Raw genomic sequence first — 22,822 nt, 5'->3', positions numbered from 1 at the left:
CCTGTACCTTTAAGGCCACTGTAACTATAAATTGACCGGTACAACAGCGAACATCCCACTTCTGACACCACTTGTGACAAAGTCGCAGAAATAGCGGTAATGTAATGCAGCAAAGTCGCTGGTCTTAAGCAATAAATACGGCTTTATTGCACTCAAAAGAAATAATACAAAACAAAATGGCCTACTCCAATTTAGGAGGCTAACTAACAGTAGTGTCCCTCACTACACTGTACTGGAGGGGCTATTCCAGCCTCCAGTAAAAACAAACAGAATAACAGTCCAAATAAACGATTATCTGTGACAGACCTTGTTCCTCCAATGTAGACAGTCTCCAACCTGCCCCCAGCTCAGCATACCTCTCACACTGAGCTCTCCCTTTTCCACTTCCCTACCAGGTGACTGTTAATTAATAGGGGGAAGAGAGGAGGTTTACTTGTTGGCCAGGCTTAACCCTTCCAGAGCAGGGAAAGCTGACCTTTCCAGTCTCTCACTGGTGTACATAAAATCGTGTACCCTGTCACAATATATATCTATCTAACTATAGAGATATCTATATATATATGTACATATATATAGATAGATAGATAGAGATATCTCTCTCTCTCTATATATATATATATACATACACATAGATCTCTATATATATATATATATATATATATATATATATATATATATGCCCTTTTCTTTAATGTGTTTCCAATTCAGATGCATTCTTAATATGAATGGGTAAAATATTTATATTCAACAACAGACAAGTTTTGAAGTTTGGCCTGCTCATATTTTCATTGTTATTCTTGTCTTATTTTTGCAGTAATCTGGTTGCTGTGTACCATGACCAGGGGGGCTAATGTTTGTTTTTGCAGAAGATGGCAGAACTACTTTTAAGAGGGTTTTTTTTTTTTTTTTTTTTAAGGCACAAAATAAGGAGTGTACCAGAACATAAAAGGGAAAAAACAAATGAAACAAAGGAATGAGAGGTTGTATTGTATTCTCGTGTGTATTTGTCACAAAATGCATTGGTGGAGGTCAGTTTATTATTGCTGCCCCATGTGTAGGCTCAGCGTTCCCCTAGGCACTGCTCTCCCATCTGAAATGTTTGCCTTTTATTCGTGAGATACTTTGCTGTTGTCAAGACACTGTCGGTGTCAAGACAATTCCAAGAGATGTGGTATAGCATAACAAAAAATATTAAACTGCTAAATTATGCATTTTATGGCTCCCCGATCAGGTCATCGAAGCACAAAGATGCTGGCTGCATCAGCTGATGTGAGCCACCAGGGATACACAAGGCCGAAGTATTGTAACTTTTCCATCTCACAGCCAATGTTGTTATACAATAGTTATAGTACTTGAATTAATATGTATTAGTAATGCATTATTAGCTCTTGATTTATATATTTATACACATGACATACCCAATTAACTAATGCAATGTCTGCACCAAAATATTAATCAGTTAAATGAAAATGACTAGGAGGAGATAACAGAAATTCAAAGTTTAGGAAGGTCATTAAGAAGAACCAGTTATGCCTTACAGCTGGTTTACCAGGTGATTGAGAGGAAAAAATCTGTAATGGCGTCTCATCTGGGTAAAAAATCTAGAAGTATGTGAACTGTAAAGCCCTGTACACATGATCGGTTTGTCTGATAAAAACGGACCGTTGGACTGTTTTCATCGGTCAAACCGATCGTGTGTGGGCCCCATCGGTTTGTTTTCTAACGGTGAAAAAAAATAGAACATGTTTTAAATTTTTCCTATGGATAAAAAAACGATAGAAAAAAACGATCGTCTGTGTGGAAGTCCATCGGTCAAAAATCCATGCATGCTCAGAATCAAGTCGACGCATGCTCGGAAGCATTAAACATCATTTTTCTCAGCACGTCGTAGTGTTTTACGTCACCGTGTTTGGACACGGTCGGATTTTTGACCGATGTGTGTAGGCAAGACTGATGAAAGTCAGCTTCATCGGATATCCGACGAAAAAATCCATCTGTTCAGATTGCCTCAGATACAGAACTGATCACTATCTCTGAAGCTGAATAATTTACAAAGGTTTACCAAGCAGAATTCAATATTCTGTACTGTCTTATTAGTAATTACTCTTTTACAGCACCTGCTCAATTAACTCTCCTTATTGTGTAACTGCACTTAAAGTGGACCTTGCACTACAGGCAAGGTTGGTTTATTCAATATGGGCTTTTTAAACGCAAATATGCAAAAAAAAAAAAAAAAAAGATCAGTGAAAATGTCAAGTAGGCCAAATCTTTTTAGAGGTTGCAGGAACGTCTTCTGATAAGATTTGGCCTATTTAACAGTCTCTGAGATCTGTCTGGAAGGAGGAAGACATCACCCTTGCCTAGGTACCGCATTAAGAAGCCAGGGAAAGGTAAGTAAATGATCTAGCTTTTTTTTCCCCCCACAGGTTTTTTATTTATTTTTGCACTTTCATTCAGAGTTTTAGGGAAGGGGAACACCTTGAAATAGTAGATCTTGTTAGCTGCTATCAGGAGTGTGTAAACACTCCTGTTCTTTGATAGCTGCTGGTCTAATTTCAGCATCCTGGTTTTGGCTATGATGCATCCCTGTCTGTCTGTCCACCTGCAAGGTGATTGATGTGGTCAGTCTCTGGGTGGGGACCAAACCGGATTTAAAGTAGTTGTAAACCCTCCTCCATTAGTTTAGCCCATAGCAATCCTCACTACAAACTCTTAAAATCCCTATATGTAAATTTCATCTTACTGGCTCCGTTTGCTTGTAATCTGTCTCTAAGTTTATATTGACTTCAAGTACAATACAGTGCGGGTTATTGTTTCAACTGGCACATTTTCGTAACTGGGGCAATATTTGTTATACACAAGGTCCAAACTTTGGAAATTAGACAAAATCTATCCTTGCAGTGAGGCCCCACATACCACAAGGATTATATGCTCTCTAGGTCTAGGGGAAGCTGAAGAGGCTGCACAGTTTAAATTCCACTCCAGCGCTCTCTCTTTGTTTTCCATCGGTGAAAAAAAAATAAAACATGTTTTAAAAATTTCCTATGGATAAAAAAAAACGATCGTCTGTGTGGAAGTCCATCGGTCAAAAATCCACGCATGCTCAGAATCAAGTCGACACATGCTCAGAAGCATTGAACTTTATTTTTCTCAGCACGTCGTAGTGTTTTACGTCACCGCGTTGGACATGGTCGGATTTTTGACCGATGGTGTGTAGGCATGACTGATGAAAGTCAGATTCATCAGATATTCGACAAAAAAATCCATCGGATTAGATTCCATCAGATATCCGATCGTGTGTACAGGGCTTTAGTGTTCTGGATTGAGACAAGTCCACAGTATAGAGGAATATGCTTTGTTCATATTTTATTTTAGGTTTACAACAACTTTATAAGCAGTTAACCCTTGCTGTAGGGGGAAGAGGGGAAAGAATGCAAAAAGGGTATATTTTAGGGCTGCCTGTATGCGCCAATAAAAAATATGGCTGCAGGCCGACATGTCAACTGTGCAATGCGCCCTTCCGTCTTGGTCTCGGCAATGGCGCGCACCTCTCCACATCACTGCCGGGTAAGACCGGACCCCTCCGTAGCGTTTGACCACCGCCTGTTATACTTCTGTGCAATGTCTGCACAGCCTTTGACTACCTCATGTCCGCACAGCCTCTGACATCTCCTGTACCATGTCCGCACAGCCTATGACCACCTCCTATACCATGTCCGCACAGCCTATGACCACCTCCTATACCATGTCCGCACAGCCTATGACCACCTTCTATACCATGTCCGCACACCCTCTGATCACCTCCTATACCATGTCCGCACAGCCTATGATCACCTCCTATACCATGTCCGCACAGCCTATGATCACCTCCTATACCATGTCCGCACAGCCTATGACCACCTCCTATACCATGTCCGCACAGCCTATGATCATCTCCTATACAATGTCCGTACAGCCTATGACCACCTCCTGTACCTTGTCTGCACAGCCTATGACATCTCCTGTACCATGTCCGCACAGACTATGACCACCTCCTATACCAATTCCGCACAGACTATGACCACCTCCTATACCATTTCCGCACAGCCTATGACCACCTCCTATACCATTTCCGCACAGGCTATGACCACCTCCTGTACCATGTCCACGCAGCCTATGGCAACCTACTGTACCATGTCCGCAGCCTCTGACATCTCCTGTATCAGGTCTGCAGGCTTTGACATCTCCTATATCATGTCTGCAGCCTCTGACATCTCCTGACAATGTCTGCAGCCTCTGACATCTCCTGACAATGTCTGCAGCCTCTGACATCTCCTGACAATGTCTGCAGCCTCTGACATCCCCTGTAAAATGTCTGCAGCCTCTGACATCTCCTGACAATGTCTGCAGCCTCTGACATCTCCTGACAATGTCTGCAGACTCTGACATCTCCTATAAAATGTCTGCAGCCTCTGACATCTCCTGTATCATGTCTGCAGACTCTGACATCTCCTGTAAAATGTCAGCAGCCTCTGACATCTCCTGTAAAATGTCTGCAGCCTCTGACATCTCCTGTAAAATGTCTGCAGCCTCTGACATCTCCTGTAAAATGTCTGCAGCCTCTGACATCTCCTGTAAAATGTCTGCAGCCTCTGACATCTCCTGTAAAATGTCTGCAGCCTCTGACATCTCCTGTAAAATGTCTGCAGCCTCTGACATCTCCTGTAAAATGTCTGCAGCCTCTGACATCTCCTCCTGTAAAATGTCCGCAGCCTCTGACATCTCCTGTAAAATGTCTGCAGCCTCTGACATCTCCTGTAAAATGTCTGCAGCCTCTGACATCTCCTGTAAAATGTCTGCAGCCTCTGACATCTCCTATAAAATGTCTGCAGCCTCTGACATCTCCTCCTGTAAAATGTCCGCAGCCTCTGACATCTCCTGTAAAATGTCTGCAGCCTCTGACATCTCCTGACAATGTCTGCAGCATCTGACATCTCCTGTAAAATGTCTACAGCCTCTGACATCTCCTGTAAAATGTCTGCAGCCTCTGACATCTCCTGTAAAATGTCTGCAGCCTCTGACATCTCCTGTAAAATGTCTGCAGCCTCTGACATCTCCTGTAAAATGTCTGCAGCCTCTGACATCTCCTGTAAAATGTCTGCAGCCTCTGACATCTCCTGTAAAATGTCTGCAGCCTCTGACATCTCCTCCTGTAAAATGTCCGCAGCCTCTGACATCTCCTGTAAAATGTCCGCAGCCTCTGACATCTCCTGTAAAATGTCTGCAGCCTCTGACATCTCCTGACAATGTCTGCAGCATCTGACATCTCCTGTAAAATGTCTACAGCCTCTGACATCTCCTGACAATGTCTGCAGCATCTGACATCTCCTGTAAAATGTCCGCAGCCCACCGAAGCCCTTCCACACGCCCTATCCATTTTATACACCACGCTGGCCACGCCGACGGATGGGTATCAAATCCCATGCATTGCGAAATGGGAGCAAGACTTGCGCCGCTCATTTTCGGCGAAGCAAAAACAACAAATATTGACGTTCACGCACAAGTCTTCTATCTGCACAAAGATACAAGAAACAAACTATAAAGTAATGACACGGTGGTATCGCACACCGGCTCTTCTTAGCAAACTATTCCGAACGACGTCGGATTTATGCTGGCGATGCCAGAGCGAAACGGGCACGCTGCTCCACGTATTTTGGTCCTGCCCAAAACTGAGACCCTTCTGGTTGGAGGTCCTAAAGATCTCCCAGAAGTTCACGGAACGACAACTCCCTGACGACTCAGCCTTCTTCCTGCTGCACGCCAATGACATCCCTGCCCGAGTGTATAAAAAATCAATCCTTCGCCACCTCCTGGACGCAGCTAAGGCATGCATCCCTATCAGATGGAAGTCCCCAGACCCACCTACGGTCGCAATGTGGTTGAGGAAAGTGGACGACATTAGCAGGATGGAGGACTTGATCCTCTCAAGCCAGGACAGACAGGAAGCCTACAAGGCCACATGGCAGCTGTGGAATATTTACATCTATTCAGATGAGGGACAGAGCCTTAGAGACCAGACCTAGACATGTAAGATGGACTGATTCCCTTGCTGAAGCAACGATAGACAGACCGTACTAAGTTAAATAAGACTGAGATCGTTTAAAACGAGTGGACCCATGCTCGCGGGTTCTCCCAATTCCCCCTCCCCCTCACCTCTTCTTTCTTCCTCTTTCCCCACCTTTCTCCTATCTGGGCCCCCCAAATGGGCTACCAGCCCACGGGGGATCCCTCTCTCTTGGCTCCCCAGACCATGGCCTGGGAGCTGCTACTACTCGCTAACGCTCCTTTCTTCGCTTCTGATACTTCTTCGAAAATAGGAAAATATGGGCGGATCCGCGGATCCTCGATAGCACGAATTTACTGGCTTGATATGTGTGAAAGGTGTGTAGTTTACTTATGTACATTGAATTGACACAAGGTTTTGTACTCTAACTGTGATCCGGGCGGTGACGCCCACTGTTGTGAATAAATAAAGAATTTTGAAAAAAATAAAAAAAGTCCACAGCCTCTGACATCTCCTGTAAAATGTCTGCAGCCTCTGACATCTCCTGTAAAATGTCTGCAGCATCTGACATCTCCTGTACAATGTCCGCTGCCTCTAACCATCTCTTGTCTTTTATCATGTCTGCAGTCTCTGAGGGGGAGTCTGGAGAGGAGTCAAGAGTGGGGGTGCTGCCGGAATGGGACTCATGGGAGAAGTCAGACGTGTGTGGACTGTGGAGAGAAGACTGTAGGATAAGACAAGAGCCACCAAGCTGGAGCCGACTGACTGAGCCCTGCACAGTGCAACTAAGAGGAGGTCAGTGACAGCGCTGCCAGGCCAGCCTGAGGGAGGGTCAGTGATCTAAGGGGGGAGTGAATACAGTAATGTAAGGGGGCACTGATATAAAAGTTATTCTTTATTCTGGCAATATATCACCATAGCAATAAGTGGACTATTCTTGATGATTGCTCCACTTTTACCACTTTTAACTGGAATATGCTCTTATATATATAAAGCCTTATGTGCTTTCATATCTGTCTTATCTATATAAAATATACTCTTCAAATGTGCTTTTATGGTTTTCCCTTTTATGAACAAGACAATAATGGCGGTTTAATAATGCTATGCGGCTGGTATAAAATTGTCAGGGCTGGTTTTTATTCCCAGTCCGGCCCTGGTTACAACACACTTGACACCACTGCTTCAGTAGCCTGCGGAGGGTGTAAAAGAGGGTTACACATATATGGAGACATTAAAAACAAGATGTAAGGATATGTCACACTACTGAGTGTTTTATAGATTAGAATTAGTATTCTAAATAGTATCCTGGAGACAACGGGGAACCTGACAAAGATGAAAAGAAACATAAGTGCAACAGACATTTAACATGAATGTGTTTGAATATCTACTCTAAAATGGCCCACCTTGCTTGGTGAATGGCGTCCACCCACTCGTCCCTGTCTGTCTCCTCCTCACATCGCAGCTCCAATGGCTTTTGAGCTTCATGGCCGAAGGTCACAGTGAAATAGTGCTGTGGAAATCAGCAGAAAGAAGATTTATATTGACATAACGTGTAATTATATTGACCTCTGCAATGAAAAAGCTGCACCATTAAAAGCTCTTAGGACATCACAGAGAATTACACTCTAACCATAAATGACTTTTACATACGATGCCATTATTGTGAGGCACCTCATTGTTAGATAGAGAGAGTGACGTTATTCTGACAGCAGACCTCCATCATGGTGACTTTGTAATTGAGAAATGATGATAGTCAAAAAAACAGTCCCTATATTGGATGTCTTTGTGCAGAGAGCAAAATGCCAAAAAGCAATTATGAAAGGCAATATGCCAAGTGTCTGCTTATAAGATTTCATAATTAATGAGACTGCTTGATTAAATGTATACCTCAATAAAATGTCTGCATCTGACAAACCTAATGGAGTATATATATATATATATATATATATATTATATATATATATATTTATATATTATGGACATACACATACTGACACATAAAAAAGAGAAAGGTAGGCCACCAGCTAGAACACTATTTGGGTATGCAATCAATAGCAAACCTGGAAAACTGGAAGATGCAAAATCTGGTGCAACTGTGCATAGAAACCAATCAGCTTCCAGGTTTTATTGTCAAAACTTATTTGAACAAGATGAAGTTAGAAGCTGATTGGCTACCATGCACAGCTGCACCAGATTTTGGGTTCTCCAGTTTTAATATATACTTACAGGGGTATTGTATACACTTTATCTACCTTTACACTCTTACATGTTCCACTTCATTTATAATTTCTCCCATGCCCACCCCTAATGTACTATTAGACAGGAGTGAAGATATATCTCCTGCATTGGCTATGCCTTTTCAAAATCGCAACAGAATTGCACTGCATATATATTTAAATGGTCTCCATAGAAAGTCATGTTATTTCCATTGTCATGTGATTCCATGCATTCTGGAACGCATGAGAAATTGCATCAGTGTGAACCATGGCTTATCCTTTAACCACTTAAGGACCACACACAGCATATACAGTGGGGATCGAAAGTTTGGGCACCCCAGGTAAAAATGTGTATTAATGTGCATAACGAAGCCAAGGAAAGATGGAAAAATCTCCAAAAGGCATCAAATTACAGATTAGACATTCTTATAATATGTAAAAAAAAAGTTAGATTTTATTTCCATCATTTACACTTTCAAAATGACAGAAAACAAAAAAATAGCGTCTGCAAAAGTTTGGGCACCCTGCAGAATCTGCAGTGTCATGGATTGTTCTCAATCATTGTCTGGGAAGACCAGGTGATGTCAATCTCAAAGGTTTTAAATGCCCAGACTCATCTGACCTTGCCTCAACAATCAGCACCATGGGTTCTTCTAAGCAGTCTAGAAAACTGAAGCTGAAAATAGTTGACGCTCACAAAGCTGGAGAAGGCTATAAGAAGATAGCAAAGCGTTTTCAGATGTCAATATCCTCTGTTCGGAATGTATTTAAGAAATGGCAGTCATCAGGGACAGTTAAAGCAAGATCTGGAAGGCTAGGTTCACACTGCTGCGAAATCGCAGCCGCAAAATCTCGGTAAAATCGTGATTTTATTGCGATTTTGCGGCTGAGATTTTGCCGCGATTTCGGCCGCGATTTAAGAGACATCTGTGCAGGGTTCAATGTAAATCGCGGCCCGAAATCGCAAAAAGTAGTACAGGAACTACTTTTTGAAATCGATGCAGCCCGCAGATGCGGCGTTGCACCGATTAGGACAGTGCCATTGCCGACAATTGCCGGCAAATGCCGCCGATTTGAGATGAGATTTGACATGTGAAATCGCATCTCAAATCGTACCAAATCGTACCCAGTGTGAACCTGGGCTAAGACCAAGAAAAATATCAGACAGAACAGCTCGCAGGATTGTGAGAAAAGCAATTCAAACCCACGTTTGACTGCACGATCCCTCCAGAAAGATCTGGCAGACACTGGAGTTGTGGTACACTATTCCACTATAAAGAGATACTTGTACAAATATGGTCTTCATGGAAGAGTCATCAGAAGAAAACCTCTTCTACGTCCTCCCCACAAAAATCAGCGTTTGAACTTTGCAAATGAACATAAAGACAAGCCTGATGCATTTTGGAAACAAGTTCTGTGGACCGATGAGGTTAAAATATAACTTTTTGGCCGGAATGAGCAAAGGTACGTTTGGAGAAGAAAGGGCACAGAATTTAATGAAAAGAACCTCTGTCCAACTGTTAAGCATGGGGGTGGATCAATCATGCTTTGGGGTTGTATTGCAGCCAGTGGCACAGGGAACATTTCACGAGTAGAAAGAATAATGGATTCAATAAAATTTCAGCAAATTTTGGATGGTAACTTGATGCCATCTGTGAAAAAGCTGAAGTTAAAGAGAGGATGGCTTCTACAAATGGATAATGATCCTAAACACACCTCAAAATCCACAGAGGATTACATCAAGAGGCGTAAACTGAAGGTTTTGCCATGGCCTTCACAATCTCCTGACCTCAACATAATTGAAAATCTATGGATAGACCTTAACCTATTCCAAACCGCTGTACGACTTTATACGGCCTAACTTTAAAGATGGATATCTCGGTAACGGCAGCAGCTGCTGCCACAACCGAGGTATCCATCTTTAGTGTCAGCGGTTCTGTTAACGATAACGGCGGTCTCCGCGGCGGATTCGCCGCACGATCGCCGTTATCGGTGCCGGGAGAGGAGGCCCCCCCTCCCGCGCCCTCCGCCACTTACCGGAGCCATCGGTAGCGGCGGAGGCGATCGGGACTGTTCGGCTGTTCACTGGGGTTGCGAGTGAAGGAAAAATCTCCTTCACCCGTCCCATTGCTCTGCTGGGCGGAAGTGACGTCAAAACGTCAGTCCCGCCCAGCGTCTTAAAGAAATATATTTTTTTTTGTCATTTGAAAAAATTACAGTTTCAATTTTTATTTTTATTTTTTTTGCATTTTAGTCTAAATATGAGAGTCTTTTTGACCCCAGATCTCATATTTAAGAGGACCTGTCATGCTTTTATCTATTACAAGGGATGTTTACATTCCTTGTAATAGGAATAAAAGTGATAATTTTTTTTTCCAGTGTAAAAAATAATAAAATAAATAAGAAAAAAAAAATGTTTTTAAAGCACCCCGTCCCGACGAGCTCGTGCGCAGAAGCGAACGCATACGTGAGTAGCGCCCGCATATGAAAACGGTGTTCAAACCACACAAGTGAGGTATCGTCGCGATCGTTAGAGCGAGAGCAATAATTATAGCCCTAGACCTACTCTGTAACTCAAAAAATGCAACCTATAGAATTTTTTAAACGTCGCCTATCGAGATTTTTAAGGGTAAAAGTTTGACGCCATGCCACGAGCGTGTAAGCGTGACATGTTGGGTACCATTTTACTCGGCATAACATTATCTTTCACAATATATAAAAGAATTGGGCCAAATTTATTGCTGTCTTATTTTTTAATTCAAAAAAGTGTTTTTTTTCCAAAAAAAGTGCGCTTGTAGGACCGCTGCGCAAATATGGTATGACAAAAAGTATTGCAATGATCGCCATTTTATTCTCTAGGGTATTAGAAAAAAATATATATAATGTTTGTGGGTTTTAAGTAATTTTCTAGCAAAAAAAAATGTTTTAGTCTTGTAAACACCAAATCTGAAAAACACCCAAAGTAGAGAAGTAGTTAAAAGAGCAGTGCGTGACAGACAGCCCAGAAATCTCAAAGAAATGGAAGACTTTTGTAAAGAAGAATGGGCAAAGATACCTCAAACAAGAATTAAAAGACTCTTGGCTGGCTACAAAAAGCGTTTACAAGCTGTGATACTTGCCAAAGGGGGCAGTACAAGATATTAACTCTGCAGGGTGCCCAAACTTTTGCAGATGTAATTTTTTTGTTTTCTGTAATCTTGAAAGTGTAAATGTTGGAAATAAAATCTAACTTTTTTTTGACATATTATAAGAATGTCTAATCTGTAATTTGATGCCTTTTGGGTATTTTTCTATCTTTCCTTGGCTTCCTTATGCACATTAATACAAATTTTTACCTGGGGTGCCCAAACTTTCGATCCCCACTGTATATACTGCTATTGCGCGAAACAACGTACCTGTACGTTATAGTGTCAACAAACTTTGGGATATATTTATGGAATTTGTATCTATTTGTTTATTTTTTAACCACTTGCCGAATGGCTCACGCCGAAATACGTTGGCAGAATGGCTTGTACAGGCAGATTAACGTACCTGTACGTCGCCTTTAAAACAACGTACAGGTGGGGGTGTTGAAGGGGTTAAGTGTGTCCTAGGGATGTGTTCTAACTCACTGTTCCGTGAGTGTAATTGCAGGTCCCGCGGACTCGATGTCCGTGGGGATACCCGTGATCATCACACGGAGAGGAAGAACGGGGAGATGTAAACAAACATTTCCCCAGTCTTCCTAGTGACAGGACACTGATCACAGCTCCCTGTAATCGGGAGCGGTGATCAGTGTCGTGTCACACATAGCCCATCCCCCCTACAGTTAGAACACATCCCTAGGGCAAACTTAACCCCTTCAGCGCCCCTCCTGGTTAACCCCTTCACAGACAGTCACATTTACACAGTAAAAAGTGCATATTTATAGCACTGATCGCTATGTAAATGTGAATCTTCCCAAAATAGCACCAAAAGTGTCTGATGTGTCCACCATGTCGCAGTCACGATGATTGCCGCCTTTACTAGAAAAAAATTATTAATAAAAATGCCATAAAACGATCCCCTATTTTGTAGACGCTATAACTTTTGCGCACACCAATCAATAAACACTTATTGCGATTTTTTTTACCAAAGATATGTAGACAAATACGTATCGACTTAAATTGAGGGAAAAAAATGTTTTTAATATATTTTTGGGGGATATTTATTATAGCAAAAAGTAAAAAATATTGCTTTTTTTTCAAAATTGACGCTCTTTTTTTGTACATAGCACAAAAAATTAAAACCGCAGAAGTTATCAAATTCCACCAAAAGAAAGCTCTATTTGTGGGGGGAAAAGGACGTCCATTTTGTTTGGAAACCACATTGCACGACCGCGCAATTGTCAGTTAAAACGATGGAGTGCCGAATCGCAAAAAGTGCTCTAGTCTTTTGCCAGCCAAACTTTCCGGGACTGAAGTGGTTAATAGTAATGGCGGCGATCAGCGACTTATAGCGAAACTGCAACATCAGGGGCAATCAAGGGTTAACTGTGTGCCTAGCCAGTGTTTTTGTACAGTGTGGGAGATGCTTATACTAAGGGAAGACATGGATCCTTGTCCCTGCTTTGCAGAGACACATGATCCATGCCTTGCCTGCTGACAGAACAGCAATCTGCCTTGTTTACATAGGCAGACTGACGTTCTGTCTCTCTGCTGGATCATTGGTGGGTGTGAGTGGACATAGAGTCTGCAGTACCTGCTGATTGGCTCTAGCTGTGTATAATCACAGCGGGAGAGAGCAGGTGGTGGTGTGCATTTGTTCCCCCTACTCGGAAGTGCTGGATCACATATAGTTACGTGATCCTGGTCACAGCTGCCATCCTGGGCGCAGTAAAACTGCTATAGGGCAGTTGGCAAGTGGTTAACATTCCTTGCAATAAGGAAGAAAATTATTAGGTAACAGTATCGCCTCCTCACCTCCCCTTACACTTACCTGAGCCCTATCTTAATCCAGCGCTGTGCCTGTCTTTAGTAGCTTTCTTCTCACACTTCCTGGCCTCACAGTCTTTGCTGAGGCAGCAGAAGCCATTGGCTCTCACTGCTGTCATTTAAATCCTGTGATGAGGGAGCAGGGGGATGGGGCTTGGTTGTGCTGTCTGTGTCTATAGACACAGGCAGCAAGGTTTAGGATAGAGCCCATAAGTATGCAATGATAGGAACTTAGGAAGCGTCTTCCTGTGGTGGCACACAGAGACGAGGAGGAGCAGACAGCATAGCTCCCAACTGTCCCTGATTCCGAGGGACTGTCCCTGATTTGGAGAAATGTCCCTCATTCCTCCTCATTTGTCCCTCATTTTGGTCTGATCTTTATAGTTGTACAAAAAATTTGCTTTTTATCTATCAAAAAGTGTTTTTCCAGCGCAAAAACTTTCATACAAAATTCTAAATTGCTGCATTTGTAAATTCCAAAAGCCAATATAATGGAAAAGTAGTGGTAAAAAACAGCAATTGTGGTTTTAACCAATCTTGTTTTTTTGTACAATGCTCCTTTAAGGGGGTGTGGCAAGGGGTGTGTCCTATGCCTGCATACTTTTGCCGATAGGTGTCCCTCATTCCCATCTCAGAAAGTTGGGATTGGGGCCACTCTTTGCAATTCCACTGCACAGAGAAGGAAAGTATAAACATGTTGGTTATTTAAAAAAAATAAAGATTTGAGTTTACAAACACTATAAACACTTCCTATTTCAGCAAAAAAAGACTGATGATGTTACTGGCTGCATTACAAGAATAAATTGTTTTTTAAACCAGCTGAATATTGTCTCAAAATAATGAGTCACTGAAATCACTAAATACAGAATACCCAATGATATCTTTTTGACGTCCTTTTTCTGCTTTAGGCTGCTTTCACATTGGGCAGTTGAGGTGCGGTGACGGTATAGCCGCGCTATTTTTAGTGCCGCTATACCGTCGTATTTACCGCGATATTTGGGCGCTAGCGGTGCGGTATTGACCCCCGCTAGCGGCTGAAAAAGGGTTAATACAGCCCGCAATGCGCCTCTGCAGAGGCGCATTGCGGGCGGTATTACCGCGGTTTCCCATTGATTTCAATGGGAAGGCGCGGTATAGGAGCGGTAAACACCCCGCTCCTATACCGCTCCAAAGATGCGGCTAGCAGGACTTTTGGAGCGGTCCTGCTACCGCACCGCTTCAGTGTGAAAGCCTTCGGGCTTTCACATTGAAGCCTGCAGGGCATGATTTTTTCATGCGGTATAGCAGCGCTATTTTTAGCGCTGTACCGCATGAAAAACGCCTCAATGTGAAAGGGGCCTAACTATGAGTTGGAAAAGCAGACCCTCCACACACAATAGTGAAAAATGTAATTTGTTACACATGTATCTGGCAGAGGCGGCAGCACAACATATGCAATATTTGGTAATAGTTTCTCAGTGTGTCAATTGTACATAAAAAATGTGTTGAGCGGAGTGCTTCTTTAACACTAACTGCTTTGTCTTCATGTTTTAAACAACTGGATTGTTTCCAGTTCACTGCTTCCGTTATTTGCAGAGGGCAAACAATAGCTTGAGTATGGGCTGGTATAATGTGCCACAAGACAGAATGTGCCTGCCAGCGAGTGTATAAAGAAAGACAAGACAGTTTTATTGCACTGCATTAGGTGGTGTTCACTTTGCGGGGCGGAAAAACCATAATAAATCACTTGTTTCAACTGGGACTCTAAAGTAGCTGCTGGTAAATATTTATGGCTTTTACATCCCAGCTTTAAAAATCACTACTATGTGTTAAGACAACAATAACTCCGAGTAAACATGGCTGCAACCGGGCCAAGATTACTGCAGTCTGATTTTAAACCTGAAGAATGTTCCACTTACATCTTTCCTCCAAAGAAAAGAAAAAAACATATCATGGTGAAAAAAGAAAGTGATTAACCCTTTTAAACTCTTCTAGGAAATATTTGCTTTTAAAACAAACAATATTTAATATATTACATTTTAGAGCATTTAACATCTGAGGTTCTATAACAGCGGTCTTCAAACTGCGGCCCCGGGATCAGATGTGGCCCTTTGCTTGCCTTTATCTGGCCCTTGGGGCACTATTCCATCCACTAACACTAACAACATGGCACTATTCCTCCCACTGATACTATCAAAAAGGCACAATTCCTCCCACTGACACCAACAATGAGGCAAAATTCCTCCCACTGACACCAACAATGAGGCAAAATTCCTCCCACTGACACCAACAATGAGGCAAAATTTCTCCCACTGACACCAACAATGAGGCAAAATTCCTCCCACTGACACCAACGATGGGGCACAATTCCTCCCACTGACATCAACCATAGGGCATAATTTCTTCCACTGACACAAACTATGGGGCACAATTCCTTCCATTGACACCAACAATGGGGCACTTTTCCTTCCATTGAAACCAATGATGGGGCACTATTCTTCCACTGACACCAACAATGGGACACTATACCTCTCACTGACACCAACAAAAGGGCACTATTCTATCCACTGACACAAACGATGGGGCACAATTATTTTCATTGACACCAACAATCGGACACTATTCCTTCCATTGACATCATGGATGAGGCAACTAGTCCTTCCACAGACACCAAAGATAGGGCATTGTTTGCTCTCACTGGCCACAGTCTGCCCTCCCTAAAGTCTGAAGGACAGTAAACTGGCCTGGCCCGTTGTTTAGAACATTTGGGGACCCCTGTTCTGTAAGGAACAAATCGCTGTTTCCCATTTGAGAATGCAGCCACACTACGTAACATCGCTATTTAGCAGAAGTTCTGTACAAGGTCATAATTACAAAGAGTGCAAGGATGTTATAATAAGATCATAGGCTGAAACGTATTCACCCAAAAGGGGACGTTACACTTTTCCCTCCGCCTCCCTTTCTCTACTACTTTTGGACACTTTTTTTTTGGGGAGCAGGTACCAGGTTTTGACAGGTACCACGCTCCCCTTAAGTATGGATGTAGGATGTAACATATTACAGAAGGTTAACATATCCATTAACTGCTCTTCCAGTTCTACCAGCTCTGTAGCTAAAAAAACGTATTTCCATTTTTAACTACCAGCAGGTTAAAAGTATATCTCACCAAAATGTATTTTCTTTAGTTGAATCTACTTGGTTACATTGTAAGTAAGGATGAATAAAGAAAATAGTCCATCCAGTTCAACCTAGGTATACGTGTGTCAGTGTCAATAATCATTTCCCATATCCCTGTATATTGTATTCACTAAGATGCACGTCCAGGAGTCTTTTAACAATATCAAGACTCCCTGCTGACCACCTATTGTGGAAGAAAGTTCCACCACCTTATCGCCCTGACAGTGAAAAACCCTCTGATCAGCTTCAGGTTAAACCTCTTCTCCTCCAATCTCATTGTGTGGCCCCATATCCTCTTACACTCCCTGAGACTGAATAGTTTTTTTCCCTATTCTGGGATCGCCATTAAGGCATTTGTAAATATCATATCTTCTCTCAAGAGCCTCTTCTCCAGTGAGAATAAATGTAGTGCTTCCTCGAAATTGAGGTCCTCCAATTCCTGTGTTAATTTCCTTGCCCTTCTTTGGACTCTCTCCAGCTCCAGCACATCCCTTCTGAGGATTGGTGACCAGAACTGGACCTAATACTCCAGATATGCCCTAACCAGAGTTTTTTAAAGTGCCAGGATTATAGTTTTGTCCCTGGAGTATATCCCCTTTTTTATGCATGCTAATATTCTGCCTGATTTGGTAGCTGCAGCTCGACATTGCATGCTATTGCTCAGTCTGTTTTCTACTAGGATCTTTCTCCATCCTTGAATCCCCCAGAGGTTCTCCCCCTAGTGAGTATTTTGTATTTGTGTTTTTAGCCCCCATGTACACTACCTTACATTTCTCCACATTAAACCTTATTTGCCAGCTAGTTGCCCACTCCATTATTTTGTTCAGGTCTTTTTGTAAAAGAATGCTTAATCACTTCAGCCCCAAACCATTTGGCTGGCCAAAGACCAGGCCACTTTTCGGCACTGCGTCACTTTAACTGCCAATTGTGCGGTCGTGCGACGTGGCTCCCAAACAAAGTTGGCGTCCTTTTTTCCCCACAAATAGAGCTTTCTTTTGGTGGTATTTGATCACCTCTGCGGTATTTATTTTTTGTGCTTTAAACAATAATGCAATATTTTTTACTATTTGCTATAATAAATATCCACAAAAAATATATACATTTTTTTTTTTCCTCAGTTTAGGCCGACACGTATTCATTCTACAAAAAAAATCACAATAAGCATTTATTGATTGGTTTGCGCAAAAGTTATAGCGTTTACAAAATAGGGGATAGTTATATGGCATTTTTATTAATATATATTTTTTTACTAGTAATGGCTGTAGATCTACCCCAGCAACAATGGGCTCCCAACAGCCAGCATCAATACATTAAAATTTCCCTCGACAGTAGACCCCCTTCCAGCAATAATTGACCCCCTGCAACATAAGACCCAGCCACAGTAACAATAGATCCCCCAGCAGCAACAATAGATTCCCCAGCAGCCAGCATCAATAGACCTTCCAGCAACAAAGACCCCTCCCTCAACAGTAGATTCCTCCCAGCAATAATTGACCCCCTGCAACATAACACCCACTCCAGAAACAATAGATTCCCCATGAGCAACAAAAGACCTCCCCAGCCAGCATCAATAGACCCTCCAGCAACCAGCAACAAAGACCCCTCCCTCAACAGTAGATCCCTCCCAGCAATGATTGACCATCCAGCAACATAAGACCCACTCCAGCAACAATAGATTCCCCATGAGCAACAGAAGACCTCCCCAGCCAGCATCAATAGACCCTCCAGCACACCCCAGCACACCTTTCCAGTGCATGCATTCAGTTCTGGAGGTGCCGGTTCCCGCTGAAAAAAAAAACCCTGCTCATAACAATGAGTAAATAAAAGAAAAAATGTTTTTAATGCAAAATGGCTACTTTGCATGCATTGGGTTGTAATGTATACGTTATACATGACAGACTATGTGCAATACAAGCAATATGGTCAGGTAATAAGGGGCATAACAGTTCACCAAGAGGCTCAGGGCTTCCAGCCTATGCATAGTTCTATGATATCCATCTTTAAACAGCAAAAAACATTGTGCAGTTTTGTATCTGTGATGGCAGAATAAATGTAATAATCCTGGAATGACTGTGATGTACTCCCAAGTCTTTCTAGACTGATATTACAGCCAAATGTGGCCATGAAGTCTGCCATTGGTCATCAATGAATGACTCAATAAATAAGTTATCATCTGATACAAGCAATGCGTGCCTATACAAGGTCAAGGGTACATATATTATCATTTTTATTGTCATTTTTTAAATCCAAATGATTATTGATTTTTTTTCAGCCCACATCCAAACATAAAGTGCTGTGGATGTTTCATAAAGATTTGACGTTTAGTCATGTAATTGTGAGTTTGCTTGTCAGAAGTTGTAGCTGCTGTAATAAATGTCATACGTGATTAAAGATTATTTTCTAACCCAAATGATGAATAATTATCATGAGGACTCAGTGGACTTTGCACCATTATTAGAAAATGGAAGTAAAGAAATATCATGAACCGCAGATAGAACCTTTACTAAACGGAAATAAAAATGTAGAAATGATTTTGCAATTTTTCTGCCTCTCATTGTTTTGTGTCTGTGAATCAAAATGATTGAAGCCAGATACAGACAACTAGCATTTCCAAAAGAGTGGGCTGGCAATGTCATCTCGACTCTCAGGATAGCTTTAATCCTGGCAATGGGGTTCAGTTACTAAAACTGGAGAGTGCAAAATCTGGGGCAGTTCTGCATGGGAAACCAATCAGCTTCCAGGGTTTTATAGTTAAAGCTTAACCGCTTAAAGGAGTTGTAAAGGAAAAAAAAAATGCCTAAAATTAATGTCTGCAAGGGAGACAGACAGAATAGTGTAATGATTCTGTTAAAAAAACAAGTAAATACCTATTAAATTCCTATCTATATCACCTCCGGCGTTTCAGTTTCTGTTCTGTCATTCACTTCCTGGTTTGCGGCGCTCGTTCATGTAAGAACTACATTTCCCAGTATGCATTGCGGCACGCCCAGTAATTCACACCTCCTTGAAGTCTCCAACACGTAGAGAGCGTCCTGCCGCACAGATGTAGTTCCCAGGAGGGGGTGAGCACGTTACTGACCACCGCAGTAAAGCCTCCCTTCACAGTGGTGAGTAACAATCAGACAAGCAGGAAGTGAACAGAACAGAGACGAAATAGACCAACTTCCGAGCAAAAATTAACAATGAGGAAGTGAAAAGAGGAATGTCTGCAGGTAAAGGATGCTTATTGAGAAAAAAAAAAAATTCCTTTACAACCCCTTTAAGGACCGCCCCACGTACATATACTGCGGTGGGGTGGCCCTTAAGCGCAAAATCATGTACCTGTGCATGATTTTTTCCTTCGGCTCCGGGGCGCATGCACGCGCCGCTGTAGCCCAACTCCAGCTGTGATTGGACACCGCAGGAACCAATCAGCGGGTCCGGCAGACGCAATGTCTGCCAAGACCTGCTGATCGTTCTGAAGAAAGGCAAAATGGCGGTCTGCCTATGTAAACAGCAGGTAAGAAGGGAATAGAAAGAAAAAACAGGGAGGGCGAAGTTCTTCCTTATGTAGAAAAGTTGTAAATCTAAATGAGCCTGAGAGGTACTCAAGGAATGGAGGCGGCTTCATATCCTTCTCCATTTAACCATATTTTTTGGGACTACGGAACGGAAGAGAGGCACTAATTTAAAGTAGACATATCTGTAAACTTACAAGTCTGAAGGAGTAAATTCTACAGCTACAGCTACAGTCATACAGCTAGATTCAATTAAAAAAAAAGTTGTTTCATTACAAAGAGTCCCTGAGGTCTAGACAAGTAACTGTGCTTAGGCAGAGAGGTACAATCTGAGAAAATTATGTCATCTGTCTGCTGCAGGAAGGAGAAAGCATTTACTTGGTTACCCCTAACAAGGCACTAGGTGGAAAGCAGCAGCGGAAATCAAATGAGTTTGAAAATACATACAGTATGTGAACACAACCAAAAACTGCCCAATCATCAGAATTTACATGGTTGTGTCATCTCTGAGCTGGAATCTCTGTCAAGGCAAAACTCTTCATGTGCATCCCCCCCCCTCCAGCTCCCCCTAACTAATCACCTGAGCCCAATCTCAATCCAGTGCTGTGCCCGAGAGTAGCAGCGCTACTTTCTCTCTCCCTCCTCATAAAAGTAGATAGCAGTCAAATCCAGTGAGAAGAGAGCGGGAGGCAGAACCGAGCCGCACTGTGTGTGTCAATGGACACACAGAGCCGACTCAGGAGTGAGCCCCAAAAAAAAAGGCTTGCTATGGGGGCAGACACTGAAAAGGAGGAGCTGAGAGCAGTTAACCCCAGAAGAGAAGGATCAGGGCTGCTCTGTGCAATACCATTAGGTATAATATATTTGTTATATTAAAAAAAACAGAACCTTTAAAATCACTTTAAATCAATCCCACAACATTACAGGAGAAAATGTTTCCATTGTAATGATCTGCAATTATTAGAATTAGAATGGACGTGAAATATGGTAATTATTTTATATTTTGTTCTCCAATATCATAGATATATTGAAGCTGCTCTGCATTTGGATAGATACTCTAACTGTTATGCCGCGTACACACCATCACTTTATGTGATGAAAAAAAACGACATTTTTTGTGAAGTAAAAAACTATGTTTTTGAAACTTCAATTTTCAAAAACGATGTTGCCTACACACCATTGTTTTTTCACAATGCTCTAGCAAAGCGAGGTTACGTTCACCACGTTTTTCCATTGAAGCTCGCTTCATAACTAGCTTCTGGGCATGCGCGGGTTTAAAAACGTTGTTTTAAACATCGTTTTTTGCTACAGGCGGTCAATTTTTGTGACACAAAAAACGACGTTTTGAAAAACGACACAAAAAATTGAAGCATGCTTCAATTTTTTTTTGTCGTTTTTCACAAGACATAAAACAACGTTTTCCCCCACACACGGTCATTTAAATTGACGTTTTTAAAAACGTCGGTTTTTTTCATCACATAAAGTGATGGTGTGTACGCGGCATTAGAGTCTAACAGATGGATTGTTGCGAATTTCATATTACTTCTGACATACATTAACAACAAAATCTTGTTATGAAATGATACCAAACTTTTTTTTTCTTTCACATGATAAAATGTGTATCCCTGGGCTCTATACACATGAGTGCCGGATGCTCATTACGCATCATCGCTTGCTTCTTCACCTGGAAATTGAAGAATGACGTTAGAGCTCCCCCTCTTCTCTCCTTGGGGAGATATTTATTTGACTCAGAAATGTGCCAACATATTCTGCAGTGTTTCAAACAATACACAAAACTGTTTATCTCGCTCACAAAAATGCCTGTTGATACATATGCTACCTTCTATCCTAGCCCAAAGAAGCTTACAATCTAATGTCCCTACCACAGCTGTGCAAACAATGTACATGTAACTTTGGATACAGGACAATTACCGTATTTATCGGCGTATACCGCGCACTTTTTTCCCTTTAAAATAAGGGGAAAATCATGGGTGCGCGATATACGCCGATACCCGCTGTGACGAGATCCTTTGCTCGCCCGGTTCTGCTCTCCCGACACTCCTCTGCTTCTATTGGATCAGCTTGCAGATTGCAACGTCTGATGGTCCAGTCATCCAAGGTTCAGGGATCCAAACTACAGCTATGTGCCGTTCAGACCCATTAAGAACAAACACCAGGCAGGCTGTATGTAAGTTCAAACAGGACTCTTTATTTTCAAGTACACAGCACACTTTTATACAGAATTTGGAACATCCCACCCCCAACAACGGCTTTCCTATTGGTCAATTGTAAAGTATATGCAGTCTTCACTCAGGTCCTCCTTGACCATGCAAATGAGGAAATAGTCAACAGGGATTGGTCCAATAGCTTGGATAGAAAGACTTGTGTATTGAGACAGAAGCCCCAGAGGGTAATCAATGTAACCCGGTCTACTTAATTACTACCTCTGAGAGGTTACATTCCTTTAGACCAGACCTGGGCAAACTACAGCCCGCAGGCCGTATACGGCCCGGCGGACCTTTTAATCCGGCCCCCGGGCAGTGTTGCCAATAGGGTTGTCCCGATACCGAGTATTTTACTCCCGCTAATACCCCCAATACTAAAATAGAATACTAACCCGGCCCCCCGCCGCCGCCGAAACCGCCGCCACTGCCACGTTAATCACCGCGGCGGGGAACATTACAGACAGCGTTCGTTTGAACAGCTGTTTTCCCCGCTGCGCATAGACACTCCCCCTTGGACGGATCTGTCCAATCGCGAGCAAGGGGGAGTCACATAGACACTACCCCTTGCTCGCGATTGGACAGATCCGTCCAAGGGGGAGTGTCTATGCGCAGCGTGGAAAACAGCTGTTCAAACGAACGCTGTCTGTAATGTTCCCCGCCGCGGTGATAACAGTAGGTACGGGGGACAATGGCTGCTGTACGGGGGACAATGGCTGCTGTACGGGGGACAATG

General features: G+C 42.5%; 1 protein-coding gene across 3 annotated transcripts in view; it reads right to left on the bottom strand.

Moving 5' to 3' along the window:
• The window catches only part of RASGRF2 (Ras protein specific guanine nucleotide releasing factor 2), a 486,592-nt gene that overhangs the window by 311,044 nt on the left and 152,726 nt on the right, over positions 1-22,822 (bottom strand). For all 3 annotated transcript variants that reach the window (XM_040341627.1, XM_040341631.1, XM_040341628.1), the window contains exon 2: positions 7,447-7,553. In XM_040341627.1, coding sequence (XP_040197561.1) covers positions 7,447-7,553 — 107 coding nt within the window. The remainder of the gene's footprint in view (positions 1-7,446; positions 7,554-22,822) is intronic.

The sequence above is a fragment of the Rana temporaria genome, chromosome 1, assembly GCF_905171775.1.
Source record: "Rana temporaria chromosome 1, aRanTem1.1, whole genome shotgun sequence".
NCBI classification, from domain to species: Eukaryota; Metazoa; Chordata; class Amphibia; order Anura; family Ranidae; genus Rana; species Rana temporaria.
Note: the sequence above shows the minus strand (reverse complement) of the source record. Positions and strands in the feature narration are given on the sequence as shown.